The following is a 24,738-nucleotide window of genomic DNA, read 5'->3' as shown; positions in this document are numbered from 1 at the left end:
AGATTTCTTACGAACGCGATTAAACCTAGTCCAATTTGATGTCTGTGTTAGGGAAGTGTGTCAGAAAAAATGTCACAAGTTTTGTCCCAACAGATCGCAAATTCTTTACTGCGAGACGATTAAACCTCGGCGAATTTGATATCTGTGTTGGAAAAATGCGCTACAGCTGTAGTGTTCAGTTATAATACGACTCTGTATGAAGGTGAAATTAGTCATCATCGATTCTGCCAATTTCAAAAGAAGTTTTTTTGTTTGAAACAAAAATTCGGTTTATGAAAATATATTCGCTGTGTTCAGATTGGCAAGAAGAATGCAGTATATACATTTTTATAAACACAATCCCGCTTTTGGGCCGAAAAACTGCTTCCGAAATTGGGCTTTGCGACGAAAAGTCAATGACTGCTAGTTTCCCGTGAATACGCATGCTTACCGTTTCATTAGAAGTGTATTGAAAAGATGTGCTGTTGATAAAATAGGATTGAATTGGTAAAATCCCTTCAACGTGGGGAACCATGTGTAATAAAAACAATCTTTAATTTCAGTAAGGTAGCAGGAAAGCAATAGTTTGTGTTCTTGATTTTGTTAAATTGTTTTCAAATGCACAATCTTTTGAGAATTGAACGTATGCAATGTTTCTACTTTGATAAATGTTACATACAACGCATGTAGCATGTATATATGTTGCATATAGCATGTATACATGAAGAATCGAATGATTACAAGCATGAATACATGCTACTATCACTACAAAGAGACTTACGTAGTCCTGCGTCACCTATATATGCGGTCGTGTCTTGTACACAACCCCTCTGATTTTTCTTTTTGGTATTTATTTCCAAGGGAATCCATTAACAAGAGCAGCGAGTACAACATCGAACAATGAAAAATGCCTTAAATATTACGAACACGTCCGCCATTATGGCACGTAAAAAGCTGGATAATTTTTATGTATGTAATTGCACATACTATTCATACGCGCATGATTTTTATGTGTATTTCTGGGAGGATTGTGTTTATATGCGGCTCATGATAATCATATGGGATTTCATATGGAAATTTACTATTATAGTTATGTGCAGAATATTTTGAGTGTACATACCGCTCGGAGCCTGATCGATCCGTTCAGAAATTGAGCTTCAATCGGAATACAACGTATGCTATAACACACGTCGATCGGGACGTTTGTGATCGGAACAGGCCCGATCGGAATGTAGAATCGAGGCGAATGATAAGATAATCTCAAGTCAAGATGCGACCATCACTGACGGTCTGTTACGAAACGATACGTTGCCGATGATGTTTGCTGACGGTCCGTGTGATTCCAGCTTAATAACCTATTGCGTCTTAAAACGCCATCAGACGTTTAGAAAAGAAAAACAAAGCAAAAGTCATCGTTACGTCACACGGCCGGTTTTATTTTTGGTAAGCAAAGCAAATGCTAGTAGCAAGTTCGTGCGGGTTCCGATATTTGTTTCTATCTACTACAGGATGTGGCCAATAATATTACATTTTATACGTTCAAATGCGGTATATATCACGTTACCGATTGCTGGAATAATTGGTGTTATCGGCTATAACATCGAGAGTATACTTTCTGATAAATACACGCCTTATAGTGGTGAGTATTAGTTTCTAAAGGAAGCAGCACTTGGGTTTCAGGACTATTCATTGTCCTTCAAGGATGCTATCTTCACAATGTAAAAGCCTATTCCTAAACCATAATTTCCAACGATAGAGACTGTTAAATAAACTTCACTTATGCTCTGAATAACGCCTTAAGTCAGTCAAAAAATTTTTGACCTGTTTCAATCTGTTTGGATTAAAACCTATTTCAATTTCTTAAGTTTTCTTGCGTGAATTGTTAACCATTTTTTAGTGAAGGACTCTGTAGGGTTCTGTTCAATTCAGTGTTATTAGAAATCGGATAATTTTTCATTTTAATTGTTAAATGATCCGAAAAAAAATGTTTATCGCGGTTCAAATCTGGACTGAGTGCTGGTGTTTCGATAGCGCCAGGGCAACTTTACAGTACCCGTACCAGTAGCACCGCTTGCAAACATTGGCTGGGTGCTTAGAATCATCATATCGATACAGTTTGAATGCACCACACAATTTCACGTCTTGACCACTTTACTTCAAATTTTTCAAGTTCAGATAATCGAATATACACCACTATACACTTACGTATTTCTATCCACAAATATAAATATCCTATCCCAGATTTTTCTGTGGGTGTTTTGTAACTCTCTGTCAACTTTTACCTTTGATAGGTCAACCAAACCAATGAAGGTCTCTTAAAATGGGTTATGGGCTTAGTGTGTAATTCACGACAGTTGACTGTAGCTTGTAGCTTATTTTGCACAACACATCTTTTGAATAAAAAAAAAACGACTGTTGTTGGCCAGAGCTCGTTGTTTTACAAAGAATTCAATCGATTTTTAGACGATAGCAAGTTTATGATAAACACACGCCTCGATTCTGCATTCCGATCGGACCCGTCCCGATCGACGTGTGTCATAGCATACGTTGTATCCCGATCGCAGCGCAATTTCTGATCGAATCCGGCTCCGATCGGTATATAGAATAGAGGCGACAGTTTCATTTCTTATTTCTTATAGATCAATTGAGAAACTGCTGTGATCGTCATGACCAGCACTAATCATTACATATTTTTTGTTTTGATTACAGTCACTTTAACAGGTCATTTGTGATTTCTGCGGGGTTGGGATTCAAATCCATATCCTTAGAGGCGTCAATGCCAACCACTACACTGGGATGTACCCCTACTTATTACATTACTTTCATTACTGCAAAATTTCACTAATTATTTCTCACGTAGTAACACATCCGTTTTCATCGAATATTTACGTTTCTTTTTCAGCATCAATCGAGGAAAAACGTGCGGAACGAATTACGGATGATCAGAACCTGAAGAATGCCGCAAATGTGGAGAAGCTGGTCTATAGAGAAAATGTTTTAGGGCGAAACCTATCTCCATCTTTAGAGAAAAAATAGCTGTAAAACTTGCTCATTTAACAATTTTCTGTTTGTATATTTGCTTGAAAGATAAGGTTTTAATTTTATAAAATAAAATGTAATACATAGCCAGTATTGCAAATATCCACTTCATTTATAATTTCATATATGTAGTATCACAGTAATAGAACACGGTGCATGGAGTTAAATAGAAGCTGGGACATTGATCTGAAGATCTAAAGACTTGTGCTACTTTGTGCTTCGGTATCTTCGGCACACTTTTTCGTTATATTTCAAGCAATAAATCCGCCAAAGACATTGACACGATTCAACCTGAAAAGCACTTTCACAAGCGCAGTTTTGAATGTAAATTTTTTTTTGCAGTCAGCAATAAGTTATGAAAGTTTTGAGTTTTAAGTGTTTTTAGCCAATCGAACGGAAAGTCTTCTACGCATCCAATAATAAAACCTATTGATTTTAAAGAACGTACTGTTGAAAAATTGAAAATAATAAAACTGGAAATACTCTTCGTGATTAGTTGGAAAAGCCATCATAGTTTTAACACGATTTAAGAAAAAAGCCACAAAATCTCCCCGTCCCAACAGATTGGAGTTTTTTTTACGACGATCTAAACCTATACCAATTTGATATCTGTGCTCGGGAAGTAAACCAAAACAAGTGAGAAAGTTCCCTCGTCTCGACAAGATTTCTTGACATCGCGATTAAACCTAGACCATTTTGATGTCCTTGCTTGGGAAGTACACACGGTAAAAGTTCGCCGAAATTTCAACAGCCAAGCGTTCGGTAAAAATGTCGGCATATCGACGTCTACGGATCTTTAGTAACGTTTGGTAACATGAAAAAAATTGCCGAACGGTCGGCTGTTATTTCGGTAAAATGTTGCCGAATTCGTTGCTTTTTTTAGGTGTGTACCTACGCCAGAAAGAGTGACAAAACCCCCTCGTGCCGACAAGTTTCTTACGAACGCGATTAATGTTAGTCCAATTTGATGTCTGTGCTAGAGAAGTGTGTCAGAAAAATTACAAAAGTTCTTTGTCTCAAAAAGCAAAGCTGTGGGCTTAAACGTCTTTCAAAGACTTGACCCTTCTTTATCGACAGACTTCGCGGCCGGTTATTAAGTACACGACAGTAACGGGGCTAGTGCAAAAATCCTACTGACTCTATTTAGCAGCTCCGCCTAGACGAGATTTGAACATACGACGAGTGGCTTGCTGACCAGCATCGTACCTCGAAGCTAACTGAGCGGCGAATTCTTTGTCCTAACAGATCGCAAATTCTTTACGGTGAGGCGATTAAACCTAGACGAATTTGACGTCTGTGTTGAAAATGTGTGCTACAACCGTAGTGTTCGGTTAATACTAACTAATACGATTCTGTATGGATACGCATGTTAGCCGTTTCATTGGAAGTGTAGTGAAAAGATGTGCATTGATAAAATGGGATTGAATTGGTAAAATTCCTTCATCATAAGCAGCCACGTAGCCAGGGGGGGGGGGGGGGGCTGGAGGCCTTGACCCCCCCCCCCCCCACTCCGACATATATCGGCTTACATTTAAAAAAATTCAATGCAGAATAACAATACACCAAGCTAAAACTGTAGCACAAGTATATTTTTGATGAAAGCGCCTTTGAATAACAATATAACCGACATCGTTTTGTATCTCATAATCTTTGAAAATTCTCAACTATGTAACTCTCCGTTACTCGGAACATTCGGCATGGACCAAGGCGACGAAATAAGGACATGCAATGGAGACTTGGTACCGTGGACCCCCGTTCGTTTGACCGTTTTTAATCTGAACACTTTTTAATTTGAACCCCGTTGGTTTGCACGACGTGCAAATTAAAAATGGTTCAAATGTCATTCTCAATATGACATCATTTGCTTATGCAGACAATACACATAAAAACAATTAGTTTGTACTGATCTAACGTGTTTAATCGGTTTCACATTGCGTTTTCCCAACGATTGTGGTAGAAATCCGATCGCAGAATGAAATATTCGCTGCTTGCAACTGCAAACTGAATCAAACCACCAAAACAATAACAAAGAGCAGGGTAGCCAGTTCACACAAGTTCCAGCATATTTAGGGTTACCAGTTGTTCAAATTAAAAACTAACCCCGTTAGTTTGCATGAGAAATCGTTCAAACGAACGGGGGTCCACTGTACCTGGAACTGCAAATCGCTAAATTTCGTTGGTGGCAACAGGGTGCTGCTCGATCAGTTAGTACCCCGTAAGTTTGGCATCGTGGTACTGCAGTAGATCTGTTACAAAGGCGAGAAGGTGTAGAGGATCCGTGGCGGCAAAGCCAAACTTTTCCAGAGCGGTGAATTGACCAACGAGCTGAGAACGGGCTTTGTAGTATTGGGCAAAATGCAGGATGACGTAATGGACTGGAAAGCGATCAACAAGACGATATGCGTGTTGAAGATAAAAGGCCGTTCCTTCAACTACACCATAAACGTATATTGTCCACAAGAAGGTAGCCCCGACGACGAGAAGGAAGTGTTCTATGCGCAGCTGGAGGCAACGTACGACAGCTACTCACGACAGGACATCAAGATCGTCATCGGGGATGTGTAGACCGGTGATCGCGACACGAACGACAACGGTCAGCGATGCATCAACTTTGCAGCTTCCCGAGACTTGGTGATCAGAAGCACTTTATTTTCTCACAAAGATATCCACAAAACTACCTGACCAACGAACTTCGAATCAAATCGACCATATTCTCATCGAGGGCCGGTTTTTCTCGAACATCACCAACGTGCTCGGACCATTACCTAGTAGCAGTACACGTGCGCCTAAAACTATCGACGGTTCCTCGCGGACCTCGCGACAAAGCCGCCCTCCTCGGTTAAACGTTCGGAGCTAAACAACACACCAGTTGCCGAAAACTACGCGCGCGTACTGGATGAAGCTGTCCCATCTTCTGTGAAACGGATGGAGTATGATACGCTCGGCCGTCAGCGAGGCCGCAACCGCGATGCTAGGAGTGGAAATCTCGGGTGCACAAATAAATTAGTTAATTATTACGAAGTTTTCACCAATTTAGAGTCCCACGCGAAAATTATTAGCGTGGTTATTTTCTGCGTTTACCACACATGTTTGCAATTTAGCAATTTGAAGCATTAGTTTTTCGTTATTGCCTGATGTTGCCTCCCCACTGCACCCCTCCTTGCTTGACAAGCATATTTTCAATGTAGGTTTAGTAAGTACAGGATAATTATTATTAAAAAACGAATTTGCGTAGAACTCGTAAAATTGCTGCTAGGTACAATAATTCGAAAGAAAATTCAATAACATAAGCATTAAATATACAGTGGACCCCCGTTCGTTTGAACGATTCCTCATGCAAACTAACGGGGTTACTTTTTAATTTGAACAACTAGTAACCCTAAATATGCTGAAGTTTGTGTGAACTGGCTGCCCTGCTCTTTGTTATTGTTTTGGTGGTTTGATTCAGTTGGCAGTTGCAAACAGCGAATATTTCATTTTCCGGTCGGATTTCTACCATAACCGTTGGAAAAACGCGGGAAAACCTAGGGGAAAACGCAATGTGAAACAGATTAAACACGCTAGATCAGTACAAACAAATCGTGTTTATGTGCATTGTCCACATTAGCAAATGATGTCATATTGAGAATGACATTTGAACCATTTTTAGTTTGCACGTCGTGCAAACCAACGGGGTTCAAATTAAAAAGTGTTCAGATTAAAAACGGTCAAACGAACGGGGGTCCACGGTATTGCTTAAACAAATGGTTTTCTGCATAATAATTTGCCCACCCTCCAGAGGCAAGTGAACCTCGGTTTAAAACATCTCTAATAAAAAAATGGCTTGTTTACATTTTTACACTCGAACAACAAACAATCATGGATGTTTCCATGGTAACTCCGTCAGGGCGAACTCGACGCTTCTGCAATGAATGTCAAAAGATTGTGCCCCCTTGTGCCTAATATCCGCCATTATGGCTCGTAAAAAGCTGGATATGCTGCATATTGTATGTATAGAAATCGAATGATTATACCCTAGACAGACATACAATTGTACCAGCGTTGTACGTGTACAGCGTTGTACATGTACAACGGAAGGGTGACAGACATACTACTGTACGTTGTACGTGGTTGTGCTCATCACCGATAATCTCTAATTGCATGATCTAAGCGTTGGTTTTTGTTCCTATTCACGAAATGTAAACACAAATTTCAAGATGCCAAGCGTTTAGCGTTAAATCTTTGCCAAAATCTTGCAAAATAATAATTAATTTAAAATTCTGCTTAGTTTTTGTTATCACAACTACCAGTCATTGGCGCTGCGCGCAGTAAAAATCGAGCAGTTGTAGCTTCGTACAACGGTGAAAGAGGTAGGTACAGAAACCACCGTTGTACCACTTTGCTTGCGTGATTCTATCGTTGTACACGGTGACAGACATACAATTGTGCAGGTACAACGCTGGTACAATTGTATGTCTGTCTCTGGTATTACATTCATGGATACATGCTAACTATTACATGCTAACTGGCTTACGTATAATAGTCCTGCGTCGCCTATGCGGTCGTGTCTTGTAAACACCCCCTCTGATTTCCTTTTTTGATTTTTTGTTCAGCTCATTGAGCTCAGCTGCAACCAAGCCTGCAACAATTCCAGCGGGGTACTGTGGCTGTCAAACTACATACATTGTCCATGTCCCACTCATTGGTGTTGGTACTTTTGGTTCTGGTGCCTACTTAAAGGTTTATTCATTTTAAGACTACTGAAACTAATTAGAAAGCAGTTAAACGCAGCCTTTTAGCTATAATTTAACTAATAATAGCTGTTATTTTCGGTATACTGGCTGGTTCCAAGTTGTCGCCGTCCATGGATGTTTAGTCCGCAAAATTTTGACAATTTCACACCCCTGAACAATTTGCAATTCAATTTTAAAGCTCGCGTTACTCTAAACATCTAGACTCTCTAGTACACGCATAAAAAATAGAATGACAGCAGATATTGTAAACATTCGACAGTTCCATGCATTCCATGAATGAAAGTTCGCGACTGCGGCTTAAGTTTAGTTGCGTCGTGTCATAATATATTGTTATTTGCGACTAATATTATTTTTCTCGTATTTACAGTTCTCAGTGCATGAACGAAAAAGGGCTTTGCAAACACATTGTACATCAAAGTGATATTAATGTGCAATGGACACCGCCAATGCTCAAACTCATTTACTGCCTCGTCTACCCACGGAATTGCTGGTCATAATTTTCCAGCATTTACCTATGTCGGATTTGGCCAAGGTACGGCTTACTTGTCATCACTGGTATGATACGGTTTGTCACACATCCTCACTCATGGAAAGATTTGTGCTGTCGTTCAAAAACTGTCGCCTGTACGAGGGCTGCGAGCAGAGTCGAGTGTTATCTAAGACAAAAAGTAGCTACACTAAAGCAACTCTAAAAGCCGTAGCTATCGAAGAGGCGGATACTTTATGGCGTGCTCTAGGCCGAAACTTGCAGGATCTCACTCTGAACGATTGTTCCCTATCTGGCGACACCATGGTTCAACTGCTCCGATATACACCTCACCTCAAATATTTTGCCCTGAAAACCACCAAATTCGAGGAATTCCAGCTCCAGAATGTCTCAGTAAATTTTCAATTGCCAAAACTGGAGACTCTAACGCTACGTTCCATTTTTATTTACGATGAATGTTTCGAAATGTTTATGAAAGTTTGTCCACGACTGAAGATTCTTAAGCTAAATTATTCCTCGTTCGTTGGTTGGGGCGAGAAATTGGTTGAATTTGTCCAAGCGCTCCGCGGAACACTGGAGGGAATCAATCTTAGCTACACTAAAGTCGGTGCGATGCTGCTACAGAAAATAGCTACAATCGAACGGTTAAAATTGAAAAAAATTTCGTTGAAATCCAGCTACGACTTGAAACAGCGCGACATCATCCAGCTAAGCAGAGTACAGCCAACAATTGTACACCTAAACATCGATAACCTGTTTCCGGCAGATGACCAGGTAAGATTCACATATACAACACACTTAAAAATTAAACATATTTTATATAGGTACTTATTTACATTATTTTCTGTTAATGGTACTTTTTCTCAAAAACCAAAGTTTCTCTAGAATCCTTTTTATTTTTCAAAGTATTTTAAATACAAGCGTCAATCAATATTAGTTTGTAATTGGCAGTGAAAACTTATAGTAACCCTATTTACCTGTTATGCGGAAACAGGTTTTTATTATATGTTGTTTCCTATGAGTATGAGATAAAAATTTTCAGACATGCAAATTATTCAAAATTTTATAATAAAAAAAAAAGCTCAGTGGTTTGTATAAAATTTTAAAATTCATAATGTGCATTTCTTTTCAGATACTCAGTGAAATTAGCCGCAATCTGCCTAATATGAAGCGCATAAAACTTCACATCTGTCGTGTGCATAATTTGCAGCAATCGTTCCTGTGCAATATGCGACGATTGGAGTATCTCAAGATCACCGATGCAACCCACGTGGCTGGCAATCTGGATCTAAGCGCGTATGAAAATCCGCACCTTGAAAAGCTGTACGTATCGGCGGCTACATTTTCGCGCAACACCTTACCGCGATTCTTTGAGAAAACACCCAACATTCGTAGTTTAACACTGTACCAGTGCTCGTACGAAAACATTCATGATCTGCAGCTCTCATTCGCGTTTCTTAAATCATTGGAATATTTAAACTTGCAGCGTACATTCGATATCGATGATAGCTTCTTCAGTCGAACCGTTTTCGACAGTGTGAACATGCCTTTTGAGCGCATTCGGTTTTATCCGGTGACAAACTTGAGCAAACTGTGCTATTTGAATCTAAGTAGATGTCGCGATCTCTCAGACGAAACTCTCGTTGCGCTAAGTTTTTCTCGACTTAAAAAGATCGACCTACGAGGTTTGAATATTACGGATTTTGGTATTCGGGCACTAGTTCGACAATGTCCTCGGTTGGAATATGTCCATGTGGATGCATGCAAAAGGATCTGTGACAGTGCAGTGTTGATGCTGTGCCGTGATTTGAAACGATTAAAACTTTTGAACCTAGACGGGTGCCGTACGCTTACTGACGCATCGGTGGACCACGTCATCAACCACTGCCGAACATTAGTGTGGCTTAACATGATGAACTGCCCTTTACTATCAGATGACGCTAAGCATCGGCTAGAGAGCATGCGTAGCATACGCTCCTTATACGTCTAGTAAAATAGTTTGTGATTCATCCTCGACGGTGGTGGTGGCGGGTAATTATTTATTATTATTCGTAGTCAATCATGAAGTATGAACATCAGCACAATAATTTTGCTGCCTCAAGCAAAATCTCTACTCGTGTGATATGAAGGAGACATATTTACACAAAACTTCACAGGCGGTGTATTTACAGAAATTGCTGTTAAATTTTAGAACACTCTTTTATACCTAACTGAATGCATACAATTTCTATTCACGCCATCCTTGTATAAAACATTGCGGTCCGTATTCAAAATTTAGTGGTTTTACATCCTGTTGTGTTGTAGCAAAAAACTGTAGAATATTACATATCGAAATAAATATATATTTTTAAACTAAATTTTACGTTTTTTCCATTAACCGAAAAATTAATATTTACTAGCTTAGCAAAAATCTAGAAATTGTCGTTGTGTGTCCAGTTTATTCTCTTCTAAGGTTGCTTTGGCATTAACAGTATGATAGTTTTCATTTATTTTTTGCGCACGAGTTTGGATGCGTGGTGATGATTAAAATGAAAATGACTTAGTAATTGACTTTCGCGGGTGATAAAAATCATCACATCTTTCTCCATAGCTTATGGGCTTTCGAATCCGTATCGAAAAGACTTTTCACCATAACAACCTGACAGAAACCTACACTTACCATTATGATTATCTGAAAAAAGGACCATGCATTGACCTTAAAGTAATTCTCCTCCGCAACATTACGATCACGAGCTTCGTGCGATCGAAGCATGTCCTGGAACTGCCTAGCTTTCGTCAGGTTATTTCTAACACGCTATAAACATAATATGATCTTTATTATAGTAGTGTTAATAACTTGCTTCAACAAAATTGTTTACCTTGATAATATCTTCTATGTCCTGTACTTTCATGTCATAGAATTCTTCCGGACTCAACCCTTCAAGAATATCAAAGTTACTCCACCCAGCATCATCGTCTTCCTTTTCAATGATTATCTCAAAAAACACAGTTTTGCTGTTCATACGACTGAAGTCATTATTAAAGCAGAAAGAGAGCTCTGTGTCCTGTGGCAATTTGAAACGATGAATGTTGTCTGATTTCTTATAATCAGAATAGATCAGTCGTCCGTTCGAGTCCGCCAAGTCGAAGCTAATATCTAAGTCACCATGCGAGCCATCGATAACTTGATATTCAATATCGACAATCTGGCCTGCTTTCGCGGACTCGTAAAAGCAATCTCTACCTCCGGGTGTTATAATAATCGTCATTTCTTTCTGGAAGCATAGAATTGCCGGCATTAGTAATGCTAGCACCAACAGCGGCAAACAAACCTGCAGAAAGGACACCAAGAATATAAACTCCTGTAAAAGCATCATATTCAGAATAACTACCAAAGATTTAACTACTCGTTTCATATTGACAGCTCATATAAAGAATTACTAGAGAAAACTTGCATAGCGAAAACAGATTTAGATTTATTATTTATAAAAATAGTCGCTATGATAATCACGCTCGTACTCAAACTTTGCACAGTAAATAAATTAGCAGCTGCCACAGAGATGCCAGATATTAATTTTTGAAAAAATATGATCCTTTTTCTCGAAAACTGTCAAAACCCCCCTGTAACTGTAAAAACTGCTCGAAACGTGAAAAAATTTTGCCGTGAGACGTGAAAACCACGATGAGAACGCGCAAATTGCGTAAAAAGCAAAAATCTGGCTCGCATAATCAACCCTTTTACATGCATTATGCGACCTTTTGAAAACTAAAGCCAGAAATCTAAAAACAGTAAAATAGCATTCGCGATGACGGCATTGAAAAAGATTTCGTAGGCTGCTCGCACTTATAGGAAATCCCATGCCGAACTGTCAACGTGTGCGTGATGGCAAAAGCAAAAATACTTCCCTTTCTTTTTTTCTCAGGCAAAACCCTGAAGCCCTGAACAATATCAGCAACGCCGTCATAGCGAATTGCAATTCGCGACTACGAAAGTGAAAGAGATTTTTAAGCCTGTTCGCTCTTACACGAAAACCCATGCCGAACTGTCAAAACTTGCGTGAAAACAAAAGCAAAAATACTTCCTACTCTTATTTTTCACTCAAAAATCAGAGGGGTTGTGTACAAGACACGACCGCATATATAGGTGACGCAGGACTACGTAAGTCTCTTTGTAGTGATAGCAGCATGTATTCATGCTTGTAATCATTCGATTCTTCGTATATACATGCTATATGCAACATAAATGCATGCTACACGCGTTGTATGTAACATTTATCAAAGTAGTACTAGTAACATTGCATACGTTCAAATCTCAAAAGATTGTGCATTGGAAAACAATTTAACAAAATCAAGAACACAAACTATTGCTTCCCTGCTACTTTACTGAAATTAAAGATTGTTTTTATTATCCATGGTTTCCCACGTTGAAGGGATTTTACCAATTCAATTCTATTTTATCAACAGCACATCTTTTCACTACACTTCTAATGAAACGGCAAGCATGCGTATTCATACAGAGTCGTATTACAACCGAACACTACAGCTGTAGCACATTTTTCCAATACAGATATCAAATTCGCCGAGGTTTAGTCGCAGTAAAGAATTTGCGATCTGTTGGGACAACGAACTTGTGTCATTTTTTCTGGCACACTTCCCTAACACAGACATCAAATTGGACTAGGTTTAATCGCGTTCGTAAGAAATCTGTTGGCACGAGTGGGCTTTGTCACTCTCTCTGGCGTACTTCCCAAGCAAGGACATCAAAATGGTCTAGGTTTAATCGCGGTGTTAAGAAATCTTGTTGAAATGGGGAAACTTTGTCACTTGTTTTGGCTTACTTCCCAAGCACAGATATCAAATTGGTATAGGTTTAGATCATCGTAGAGAATCTTCCAACCAATCACGAAGCGAGAATTCTGGTAAAACATAGGTTCATTATTTTCAATTTTTCAATAGTTCAACATCAAGAATCCATACTTTTCTTCATTTGGGTCAATTCTTAGAAGATTTTCCGATTGATTGGTGTAAGAATATTGAAAATCGATCGGAAAACCGCTGAGCTATTAGCGCTCAAAACCTTTCATTTTTCGTGACGCTTGCATTTTTCGATTTCTTGGAATGACACCCTATCTCAAAACTTGCTGTAAGACGTAGTCCTACGTCAAAAATAGCAACTTCGTAGTCCCGAATTTGAAAATGCGGATGCGGTCAAATAATGTGCCTAAGAGCACAGCGCATCCCCTCGGCTTGCTCACAAGCACCCTTACTCACTTGCTCACTCAGTTTGTTTTCATTTGCTCGATTGACTCTTTTCGAATGTTAGTCAAGAGATTACATAAACAAATTTTAGGCATCCCTGCTGCTACTGTCAATAGCTGTCAATGAGTAATATATTGCGCTATGCAATATGCAAATGCAAAATTTACTTTATGAAACGATTTGATATTCAACGTGACGCGATTTAGTTTTTATTTGGTCGATTTGCTGTAACAAAACTAGTTGGATTGGCGTAACAGGTAAAGTACTCGTTCCTTATTAATTTGCTCATACCGTATCTTGAAGGATTATGTCAAAGGCGTCGAACGTCGCTGTAATTTGCTTCCGTATTGCGAAGATTACGAGCAGCGATTATGTATTGTGATATCTGATTGCGTATCATCAATTAAGTACTGTTATAATTTATGCTTAAAGCACAAAAAGTGGTCAATGGAAGAGTTAAAGTAGAAGAATAATAATTGGTTGACTGAAGTTTTTGTTGTTTAGTTTTGTACAAGTTCCCTTTTTATTTGCTTTTTCTTGTCGGGTTTTTTATTTGATACCTACGTAACAATGTAGAGAAATTTCCACATGGAAAGTAGTAATAAATCATGAAATATTGGGAAAATGTTGCCTATTCATCTATTATAGCTGTCAACTATTATATTAGTTGGATTTTTTTTTACAATAATAAAGCTTATTGTCATGTAATGACAAATGATATTAAATTTAGAAATTTACCGGATAAATTTATGTATATAACATAAATAAAAATTCAAAATTATTTTCGGTTAGATCCATTGATAAGCGTATTTTTAATCTTGCAATGGTGACAATGAATAATATTTTAGTTACAACGATATAATTAAAAATGCCTGTGAATAATATTTGTGTAGAATAAAGCATTGTAAATAGATTTTATGTACCTACAGTAGCATTATTAATGTCTCTGTCGATGAAAGATGACAAAGTAATATAAAACATTAACACGGTGTTGGTACCGGTTTTAGCATGCTTGTTATTATTACTATAATCAACCAACGTACACCTCCAATTGCAAGGTTTAAAGGTCATGTTTTGTAGTGTATGTACTTGACGTAAATCGCGTATTGGAACGTACTGCCGTAGGCAATGAAAAATACAAAAAGAAGTACCTAGACTGATATCGTCGAACAATGATAATAGAGGAAAACGCGTATCAGTTCGAAAACAGCCAGAGGTCGCTGTCCGCTGGGAGTGAAACTCAACTCGCTCCAGGAAGTGTCTTGCGGTCAGTTTGTTATCAATTAATCCAGTTAATCCAAAGTGATTCGCAATTTAAAATATAATTTGAAATCCTTAGCGTTTGTTTGAGACGTGTTAGCTGTTGGAATCGATTTTATTATTTTACATTATCTTTCTTTATTTTCAGATGTTCTGATAGGAGCAACATATCAACCCGTGTGTCTGTTTCGAAACCGGCCCTTATCACCTTCAGCTCACCTCTACCTTTCAGTTATCGTAGCTTTTACTTCAGTGAAATTTCAACTTCCAGTACAATACACGTATCGACAGCGCTTGACGGGTGCGGTTGAACAAAAATTAATTATCTTTAGTGCAACTGCATGCATAACATTTATACATCCGTAAATGTGTGTTTGAAATCAAATAGTTGAGCGTTATAATTGGATCCAGTCGAAACCAGTAAAAATGGCCCGAATGTGGTCGCTTATCAAACAATCAACACTGGTACATCTGTGTTTTGCTATTTCTTACTTCACGTCTGGATTGATCATTAACTCAGTGCAATGTGTACTGTATTTTGGATTGAAGCCATTTAACAAACGTCTGTATAGGAAGATTGGATATTACCTGTGTTATTCTTTCTACTCCCGTAAGTATTATGATTATTTCGCTTATAGCTGTTTTATCAGGAATAATGATAAATTTAAAATAACATTTTAATCCCGTTGTCAAGCTAATTTAGTCCCCAATGCAATGACATATTTTTGGATATCTTGTTTTCTACTCTAATAGCAAACAGTTATTGTTTGAAGAGCTATGACTTTACGGGTTGAATTTTACAGGCCATTATCGATCCCGCGCCGAACAAACCATGGTTCTCCAGTACTTCCGGGTCTGAACTGCCGTTCTCCATGCCCTTGAACACCAGCGGAACGTGCGGGGTCTGCCCCGAAGTCAACAACCTATTTCCTATTTCTCTGCTGAAAATAGTTTTGGCTGCTCTCAGCATTTTTTATGCCTTAGCTCGTAGTTTATGCGTTTGCAACATTCTCCATTTTCCATTTCATCACCAGGTATTGACCGCAGAATTTTACGCACGAAACCCCCAAGCATTCGTTGATCAGCTTCCATTAGCGTCCATGGTTCATGTCCATAAAGGGCCACCAAGAGAAGTGTTCGGTAAAGCGCCAGTTCTGTGCGAATTTGCGAACTATGGGACTTCAGCTGGTCGACTCGCGGCTGTAATTTGTCGTCTTACTTCGCGGCTTACATCGATGTCTGCACCAAAACCATTTGGTCTTCCACGATCCTTACCAGCAACCATGTAATTCGTTTTGGCAGCGTTAATGGTTAGGCCCTATTTCGCAGCTTCCCAAAGGTCTGAAGGGCTCTTCCACTGTTCTACGGTAGATTCCGATAATCGGTTCCAATGACGGCGATTATCCGTAAAACCAAGAAGCATGTCTTGTTCTTTTCACATTTGCCGTTCGTATTGCAGCTTTCAAGGCAATGTTAAATAATAGGTTAAAGAGTGCATCTCCTTGCTTCAGTCCATCCAACATATTGCTAACGACTGAGATCTCACCCGCTGTTCTGATACATGATTTTTATCCGTTTAGCGTCACACGAATCAGCTTGATTAGTATCGTCAGCAAACCATGCTAGAGCATTGACTGTCACATCATTTCGTTTGATTGAATCTTACGCAGCTTTAAAGTTCACGGCCGACGGTCTCAGTATACGCTACATGATACGGGAGAGCACCTTATAGGTCCCTTGATAGTTATTTTATTACACTTGAGTAGATGTCCTTTTTTGAAAATAGGGCAAATGTGGCCATCCAACCACTCCGGCGGTATTTGTTCTTGTACCCAGATCCTGGCAATGATCCGGTGGATTGCTTCGTACACAGCTTGACTTACTTACTTATGTGTCCATGTCCGCCAGTGCTGCAGAACAAAGGGATGAATCAGAGATTTCCACTGCCGACGATTTCCCGCCATGGTTTTTACTTATCGTCAGGATAGATTCTCGTCTACAGCCCGGATGTCGTTGCTGTCCTGCGGATTCCAGTCGAGTACTTCTCTGCAGATCTCGTTCACTTCTTGCTTCAAAGGTGTATCCGATCCACTTCCACCTACCACCTCCCCCACGTCCACCTTTTTGTTGTTACCGGCCGTTGATGACATTGACGATGGAGTACCTCATTGGATATCATTGGTTGTCAGGCCGTCAGGCACGCATGATACATCGTAGGCGCCGGTTAATAAATACCTGCAGTTTTTGCGTTGTATCCGCTGCGCGTTTCGTAGGCATACAACGGTACGGGTTTCACGTTTGAGTTGAAAATTCGTATTTCCGTATGTAGTGTGTAGTGGCGTTGCCTGGCTACCAAGATATTGAAAGGAACGACCTGCTCAACTTGTTGTGCAGCTATTGTGAAGTTGGTGGGATTATCAGTGTTCACTACCATAGACTTAGTTTTGCTACATTGACTGTGAGACTTGCTGCCTGGGAGCTCTCGGAGAGGTCATCTAACTTGCTCTGTATATCGTTTCGGCGTTGTGCGAGCAAGACATCGTCGTCTGGTCGTGGTCATTTAGCTGCTTCATCGTTAGAGGATTCCAAGGTAATCCTCGATTTGGTCTATTGTGAATTGCTCCCAAGATGACTTTTCCATCTTGGTTTGTGTTCTTGTTCGTCATTCTTCTTCGAACCTTCACTATATCCGACAAAGATACACGACGGTTCAGATTTCCTCTCCCACTTCCTTCACTTTTCCTTTGACACGTGTGCGCCATCACTTAGATTCCTAACATTCGAAGGTGCGAAACATCCGGACGCTTTTCGTAAAACTTCCTAGGTTGAAACGATAAAAAAGAAGAATCGTTTCAGGTATTCTACAAAGACGTTCAAATAAACATTAGTTAATTTTCCTAGGCTGCCCATAAATGAAGAATTGGCTAATATGCCACGAGCATGAAATTGAGAAAAATACCATTTAATTACTTTAGTCTGTCAAAGAGGTTTTTCGCGGTAATGGCAACCTGTTTAATGTGCATATTACTCGTCATACATGCCGGAGCCTTGCCGTTGAACTGAAACAACGATACCTATACCAGTGGCCAAATTCCCTCCGGGAAACATTTTTAATGCAGTAGTCAAGGAGAGTTGACAGTCCTAAGAAAAATTTGACTAACGTGCATATGTTGTCAATTATCTTATGCTGGAGAGCCTTCAAAATAGGTTTAAACTATTTACAACAGTACGGCAGCACAAGCGAGGACGAAGTGGACGATGAAACATCTAATCCGTGCACCCCGACGAAGATCCCAACGAAGCGTGAGGTTCAAGCGCACAAATTTTCCACACGATAGTGAGGAACGTGCTGTTCAAGCCACAGATGCTGAGCATACGGTTTACCTTGTTTGGTAATAAATCCGTTTTGCTCCGCCTGGCTTTAGCGACCTGGATTCCTTCTTCCGCAAAAAATTTCAAATGCGTCTCTTCTCCCGTTTGATTTTCTACCAAAATCGTCTAGGGTAATTTATGTATTTTGGGTAGGAATTACGCATACGCTACTTTGGACATTTTCCGTCCACATTTGGACGGCAAATCATTTCATGAATAAACTCAAACTCATGTTTGTTGTCTTGATCTTTAAAACCACGGGACCTGGGAGAAACTTTAGGATCAATTCCAGATAGATTTTGCTCTGCCTTATATAATTTTTCGCCGCTTGCCTTCGCGTCTTAATAAGACACCATTCTTTCTGTCTATGTCTTTTTACATTTCGCAAAGAAATGACCTGACGATTTCGCATATTCGTATCTTCTAACATATTAGCCGCTTAAGTTCAATATAGTCGAAGCATGCTCTAGTCACCATGAATATTTTGACTTCATTTGTAGAAAAATATGAAAATATGTAATTGCAGGGTGACATCCAATAAACAATTTTTCGAAAACAGCGGCAGTCCCAGATTACTCCTTTGGGCTACATCAGAGATATTGCATAATGGGATAGGAATATTATTGTCCGATAATTGTTACATTGTTTTATTTAAGTAGTCTCTGTCTCTGTTTTAGAGTGACTTATGTATGCTCTCATATTCCATCCATTGCAGAGTTAGTTTTTCTGGCAGATTGGTGGTCCGGAACAACCTTGTATATATACATTAGCGAGGAGGATTTGAAATACTGTGGAAAGGAGCATGTCCTTCTGCTAATGAATCACTCATACGAGGTAGATTGGCTTGTTGGGTGGATGTTCTGCGATAAAGTTGGTGTGCTAGGCAACTGTAAGGCGTACGCTAAGAAAGTTATTCAATACATACCGACTATTGGTTGGGCTTGGAAGTTTGCTGAATTTGTATTTCTGGAACGCTCGTTCGAAAAGGACAAAGAAATCATTGGACGACAGATAAAAGAAATCATGGATTATCCAGACCCTGTGTGGCTGCTGCTTAACGCTGAAGGCACACGGTTTACCGAAAAGAAACACGAGGCCTCTGTTCTATTCGCTCGTGAGCGTGGCATGGTTGAGCTCAAACATCATTTGATTCCGCGTTCTAAAGGATTTACTGCTAGTTTACCACATTTGCGAGGCAAAAGCTCAATTTTGGATATTCAACTGGCCATTAGCAAAGATTCACCCGTAAGTGTTCTAAGAAACGTAAAATCGCTCGATAAATAACGATCGTTCAATTCTATCGATAGGTTAAACCCACTATATTCAACATCCTCAATGGAAAGGGACTTGTTGCACATATGCATGTTCGCCGAATTCCGACCGACACTCTTCCTGAAAACGAAGAAAAGGCCGCTGAATGGTTACAGAATCTTTTCGTTGAGAAAGATCGAATGCAGGACAGCTTCCACAATCACGGAGACTTTTTCACCAGTTCTGGAGTGACGAAAAAATATCCATTTAAAGTGCAACCCCGAATATCTTCATTCATTAACATGGCAGCATGGAATGTGATAACGGTTGTCCCGATGTCTTATTATCTAGTTCAGTTGCTGATTAGCGGAGAGATTCTTTATTTCTCAATCGGATCGTCCGTACTCGCTGCTTGTAAGTCATATTCTTGAAAAAAAAACATTTACACCTTTTTAACTAATAATTCTCTTTTTTTTTGTTTCACGTCCAGTTTACACACTTATGGTAAAAGCGATTGGAATGTCAAAAATCAGTAAAGCATCCTCGTATGGTTCAGACGCCACCGGTGGACAGAGTAGTCAAAATGGAACATCGCCTAAGAAATCGGTCAAAAGTTCGTAGAACCAGTTAAAAGGTGACTGCTAATTTTTACGGTATATAGAACCTTCCACAAAAGTCCACAATCGTAGACTAACCCATCCCATTATATTTTCCTCCAATTTTTGGAGGTTAGTTTTGCTCTAAGCAAACACTACTGTTTTGTGCATTGAGACACTATTTTCTAAAAATGATACAAGGACGCGCGTTTGACCACCGTCGGGTAAAGCCAAATTTTGCTACACCATTTTACAGATAAAGTTTAAAACACCTGTAGCTCCCTTATGCCCGGAGTTAATTTGTTCCGAACAATATTTATAAAAGAAAAAAACAAACTCCATATTGGTGTAGTGTTATTGCTATAGTTTATATCGTTTTATACACCTGGATATTTCCTTATACACAGCATAAATCTATTGCGCGTAACAGATTATTAGGACGAGAAACGAGCGCAAAGGTAAGATAATGTACTATTTAAAACCGATTTTTCGGTGAGATTCTTTACACCAAGCAATGAAATTGTAATATTTAAGTGAACTGTAAAAGGCGAAATTAAAAAAGATGGCAATATTGAAAAGCTTGAATACTCAGTACAAAGTTTTCCACGTTTTTCGAACTATTGTTGGTTCGATATTTTTCTTTCGCACAACAAGTTTTCCAGTTAGGTATTCAATTATAAAAAAAATCGGTTAATTAAAACCATCAACCCAACATTTTTCTATCATAGTACAGCCAACAATCATGAAAGCTGTGTTTAATCATATTACCAACAAAACATTATCAAACTGAATTATCAAAGTTCATTTCCTTGTTTCTTCCCATTTATTTGTCAGCTCGTTTCAACTTTTGATTTTATCACCAAATTTCCACAATAAAAAGTCATATGTCATTTGTAATACATGTCATTGATTAGGTTTTAGTAAATGCAGATGAGACTTAACAAGGCCAAAGGCTAACAAAAGACGATACCGCGCAATCAATACAATATGATCAGTAAAAATATTACATAAGCTCTGACGGCTTATGAAAATCACCGAAATCGAGCTTCCCCACATATGCAACCCAAGTCTATATGCGTTACTGTTTGATTATTCGTTTCAAATAAGTTCCTTTGCACAAACAATTATGTGTAGCGTTTTCCACCATTACGACCATAACTAGCTTTTGAGGGTGAATTCAGGCAGCAAAATGAAATTCTGTGAGTCAGACCGGACACTATAAACAGTTACTTGCATGCTGCCTAGGGTTATATGTAGTAGTTTACCTATCAGACTGTGGGCAGTTTTGCAGGTGAGGAAATAAAGAATGTTGTAGTTGAAAGGCTATTTAAATTTTTAGAACTTTAAAGAAACCGGGTTTCGAGGACTGTAGTGGGTTAATCGTAATTCTAAGCCGGTGTCGATAGTCTGGGGTCAATGTCAGGACATAGGAGTAATAATATCTGTGACAAAAAATCTTTTCCATTCTCCAGCATCATTCGCTGTTTAATCGGTTTCGTCGTACAAATTACTATGCATATTTGAGCATTCTTTGCCACAGCACATTTTATCTAACTGGATCGTACGCCTCCTTAAAATCTGTCTGTGTTCTGACAGACGCAAAGAACACAATGATAAATTTTCGTGAACATATCTTTTGTTTCGGGCATAAAAATTGCTTTTGAAATCACAAAAATTGCATCGGCATCAGGCGTTGTCTGGCTAAGATATTGAAAGACTTCCACCTGCTTAACCTGTTTTCTTGCTAGGCTAAAGCTGGTGGGTGGGACTGTCAATGTTCATTACCATAGATTTAGTCTTTGCTACATTGACTATGAGACCCGCTGCCTGTGAGCTCCAGGAGAGGTCATTTAACTTGCTCTGCATATCTATTTAGTATCGTGCGAGCAAGACAATGTCTTTGGATAGGTCGCGGTCATTTAGCTACTCCAAAGTTAGAGGATTCGATCCTCGATTTAGTCTACTGTCAATGTTCCAGAGAACCTCCGAAAACAGATGTTGAACTTTATCAATAAATTCCTGATTTGGCAAGCAATTTGTTCATGTGAACAACGGAGTACACCTTTCGTGACCACAATGAATGGACCGGTGTATTTGAAAGATTGTTTCCAAAAGCGACTTCTTCCTCCTCTGAAGTCTGACAACTGTCCTACGATGTCGATATCGTGCCGAAAGATCATAACCGCTTAAATACACCGGTGCTGCGGCCAATCGAGAAATGCTAGGCTATTATGAAGTAGAATCTTCTGAAATATCCTAAAGCAGTCAAAACAGTGGAAGAAATGAAGAAAGTATGGGTAAATATGCAAAACATGTCGATTTTAAGGTTGTGCAAAATATCATGGATGGGGTTAAGGCCAAAGTACGGGTATTCGGATACGGAGGCGAAATTTAATAAAATAAAAACTCTAAAACTAAGTTTAACTATTTCATTTGAAGCCCTGAAAGTTTGATGGCAATCATACAAAAATTCGAATTTTGCGAATTAATTTTGTGTGCTGCAATTTATTTTGCTGCAAAGGGTGTCTCATATTCAACGAACGAAAGGGTGCAATTTCGCCAAAGGGAAATAAAAAACAATAACGTCGTTCATTTTTCATGTAACGTATATTTATAATGAATATACTGTCCACCAAATACATATTCGTGATTAATGTAATCAGTTTAATTTATGATTTTCATATAATCTCTTGTTTCTGTTGTCTAATCTTCAATTTGATGCAGCCGGTTTGTTTCCGATGTTTTTGTTTTCAGTGTTAGTTTTGATACAACTTTTTTTTCTACATTTGTTGGATTTTGTTTTGGTAACACTTTATCGTAAAGTTGAACGCAGAACTTTTGTAACAAACTGAAACTAGCAAATCAAACTGTATGTAATAATAAATTCTATGATTGATATTCTTTCTTCCTATCGGTTTTAGACTTTTTTTACTAGTTCCTACTCCTAATATTGCCTTCAATCAAAGGATCTCTCAGCCGTGAGAGTCCTTCTTCCAATCTAATGTTCAAACCTGTTCAATATGGACTGTTTGTTGATGCAAATTTGCGAACTATTTGTAAACCTCGTTACGCTTATTTGATAAAGTAAACAAATCTCCCTCGATCGGCTATCTGAACTTCTAACGCGTTGTTTGCACGATTCATTAATCAGGATTAATCGTTTGGATCGGAATGATTCAGCCTAGGTAGTTGAAATAAAAGCGGTTTACATATTCATACCATTCTGCAGGCATTTTGTTCTACTTAAAAAGTGGTTCTGTTCGACTATATTTATCCTCCACTAAGCGAATTAAATTATGTCTATTTATCTTGTCTAAGTTTAGTTACAAAAATTACGAAATATTTTACACTCATTTTTACAGAGTTGTTGTTTTTTAGGTTGTGTGTTTATACATCTTATCTTACGCTAAACGTTTATTATTCGTTATTTGTTTTTCAAAGAAAATAAATCAAATAATCTTTTAATGAAAGGTCGGCGAAATTTCCGCAGAGAAGCGTGTCAAGGGTAGAAATTCTTATCTTTAATGCATTCGACTGATTCAGGAACTCTGAACTAGTGAAGTTGAATGGTGTTTTATGAATGATACAGTAGTATTCTGCTTAATCTTTTGGAGAATGTATATTTTTCGCTAGGGTAAAAATCTATGGTACCCCTAAAATACTCAGCAAATTCGTATAAACATTGTGTAAAAATCTTCTGTTGATTTCTGAATTTCTTGTTCAACTTCAAATTAATTCAAACATCAAGATTTAAAATTCATTGATTGTTTTGGAGACAAAGAATAAAAATAATAATGAAAAATAAATTGGGAACCACTGGACATCTGCGCTTTTTCTATGTGATCTTTTTGACAATAAAGACACAGTTTCTATAACGAATAGTCAAATATACGACTACGCGCTGCACGTGTCCAACGACGAGAGCAGAAAGTTAGATGTTGTTGTCGAAAAATTTGAATCCCGAGCTTCGGAGCTGCCACCTGGTGGAATTGTCAGAGAGCAATGGACCGGCATCAAGAATCCGTTTATCATGACCAGTAACGAAACCCTCGGCAAAATGCGCCGCGGGCGGAGAGAGTGGATTTCGGATGAAACTTGGAGGATGATCGACGAGCGGAGAAAGACGAAAGCCGGCATAGAGCGAACGCGAACCAGAGCGGCTAAGACAGTTGCCCGTCAACGATACCCTAAACTGGAGAGGTCTATTAAACAAGCTTATAGGCGCCGGGGATAGACTGTATTTCAGCCGAGATGCTCGTAGCTGACCCATATTTGTCAGCCCAGATGATGCATGAGCTCTTCAGCAATACATGGAAAATCGTAACTTTGCCAGTGGACTCGATCTAGGGCATATAGGTCAAAGTCCTTAAAAAGGAAAACTCAACTGAATTCGGTAACTGGTGTGACATCACGTTGCTCTGTATTACTCTGAAAGTACTCTGTAAAATCCTTAAATGGACCCAGAAGTAGATAGACGCCACTCGGGCGGCAACAAACTCGAATCCGTACTGCTAGATTATGTGTAGACCATATCAGAATGGTCCGCTTCATATTTGAACAGATCAACGAATTCCAGGACTTACCATTACCAATACCATTACTCCGCCTATACTGAATGGTGTCAGACAGGGCTTCAGTAATGAAGTCAAACACCTCGGAATAATTCTCGATAAAAAACTGAACTGGGCTGCCCACCTAGATTATGCTGTTAAGAAAGCAACTTCAGCTATCTGGGCATGCAGGTCACTGTTTGGCAAAACCTGGGGATTGAAACCTCAACTAG

The 24,738-nt window shown here is 38.9% G+C and overlaps 4 protein-coding genes across 5 annotated transcripts; 3 read left to right on the top strand and 1 right to left on the bottom strand.

The window, feature by feature from the left end:
• Positions 1–1,424: 1,424 nt before the first annotated feature.
• On the top strand, positions 1,425–3,103 carry LOC128737790 (small integral membrane protein 12-A). The gene is made up of 2 exons (XM_053832496.1): positions 1,425–1,618; positions 2,882–3,103. Exons 1-2 carry the CDS (start codon positions 1,489–1,491, stop codon positions 3,013–3,015), a joined length of 264 nt encoding a protein of 87 aa, XP_053688471.1. The 5' UTR covers positions 1,425–1,488; the 3' UTR covers positions 3,016–3,103.
• Positions 3,104–8,010: 4,907 nt separating this feature from the next.
• Positions 8,011–10,608, top strand: LOC128733975 (uncharacterized). Its single transcript, XM_053827905.1, has 3 exons — positions 8,011–8,057; positions 8,119–9,012; positions 9,371–10,608. Exons 2-3 carry the CDS (start codon positions 8,185–8,187, stop codon positions 10,226–10,228), a joined length of 1,686 nt encoding a protein of 561 aa, XP_053683880.1. The 5' UTR covers positions 8,011–8,057; positions 8,119–8,184; the 3' UTR covers positions 10,229–10,608.
• LOC128733976 (transmembrane emp24 domain-containing protein 1) lies at positions 9,392–11,722 on the bottom strand. The gene is made up of 3 exons (XM_053827906.1): positions 11,610–11,722; positions 11,097–11,549; positions 9,392–11,032 (listed from the first exon to the last, which is right to left on the bottom strand). The coding sequence occupies exons 1-3, from the start codon at positions 11,631–11,633 to the stop codon at positions 10,811–10,813; spliced, it is 699 nt and encodes a 232-aa protein (XP_053683881.1). The 5' UTR covers positions 11,634–11,722; the 3' UTR covers positions 9,392–10,810.
• A 1,912-nt stretch (positions 11,723–13,634) lies between these two features.
• Positions 13,635–21,264, top strand: LOC128733943 (1-acyl-sn-glycerol-3-phosphate acyltransferase delta-like). 2 transcript variants are annotated; one of them, XM_053827838.1, is made up of 5 exons: positions 13,635–13,733; positions 14,885–15,346; positions 18,824–19,353; positions 19,416–19,773; positions 19,850–21,264. In XM_053827838.1, exons 2-5 carry the CDS (start codon positions 15,163–15,165, stop codon positions 19,978–19,980), a joined length of 1,203 nt encoding a protein of 400 aa, XP_053683813.1. In that variant the 5' UTR covers positions 13,635–13,733; positions 14,885–15,162; the 3' UTR covers positions 19,981–21,264. The 2 variants fall into 2 exon arrangements, with proteins under 2 accessions (XP_053683813.1, XP_053683814.1); XM_053827839.1 differs by lacking the exon at positions 13,635–13,733 and adding an exon at positions 14,647–14,743.
• Positions 21,265–24,738: the final 3,474 nt, after the last annotated feature.

The sequence above is a fragment of the Sabethes cyaneus genome, chromosome 2, assembly GCF_943734655.1.
Source record: "Sabethes cyaneus chromosome 2, idSabCyanKW18_F2, whole genome shotgun sequence".
In the NCBI taxonomy this organism is placed as follows: domain Eukaryota; kingdom Metazoa; phylum Arthropoda; class Insecta; order Diptera; family Culicidae; genus Sabethes; species Sabethes cyaneus.
The sequence above is the reverse complement of the archived record's forward strand: the minus strand, read 5'-3'. Positions and strand labels throughout refer to the sequence as shown.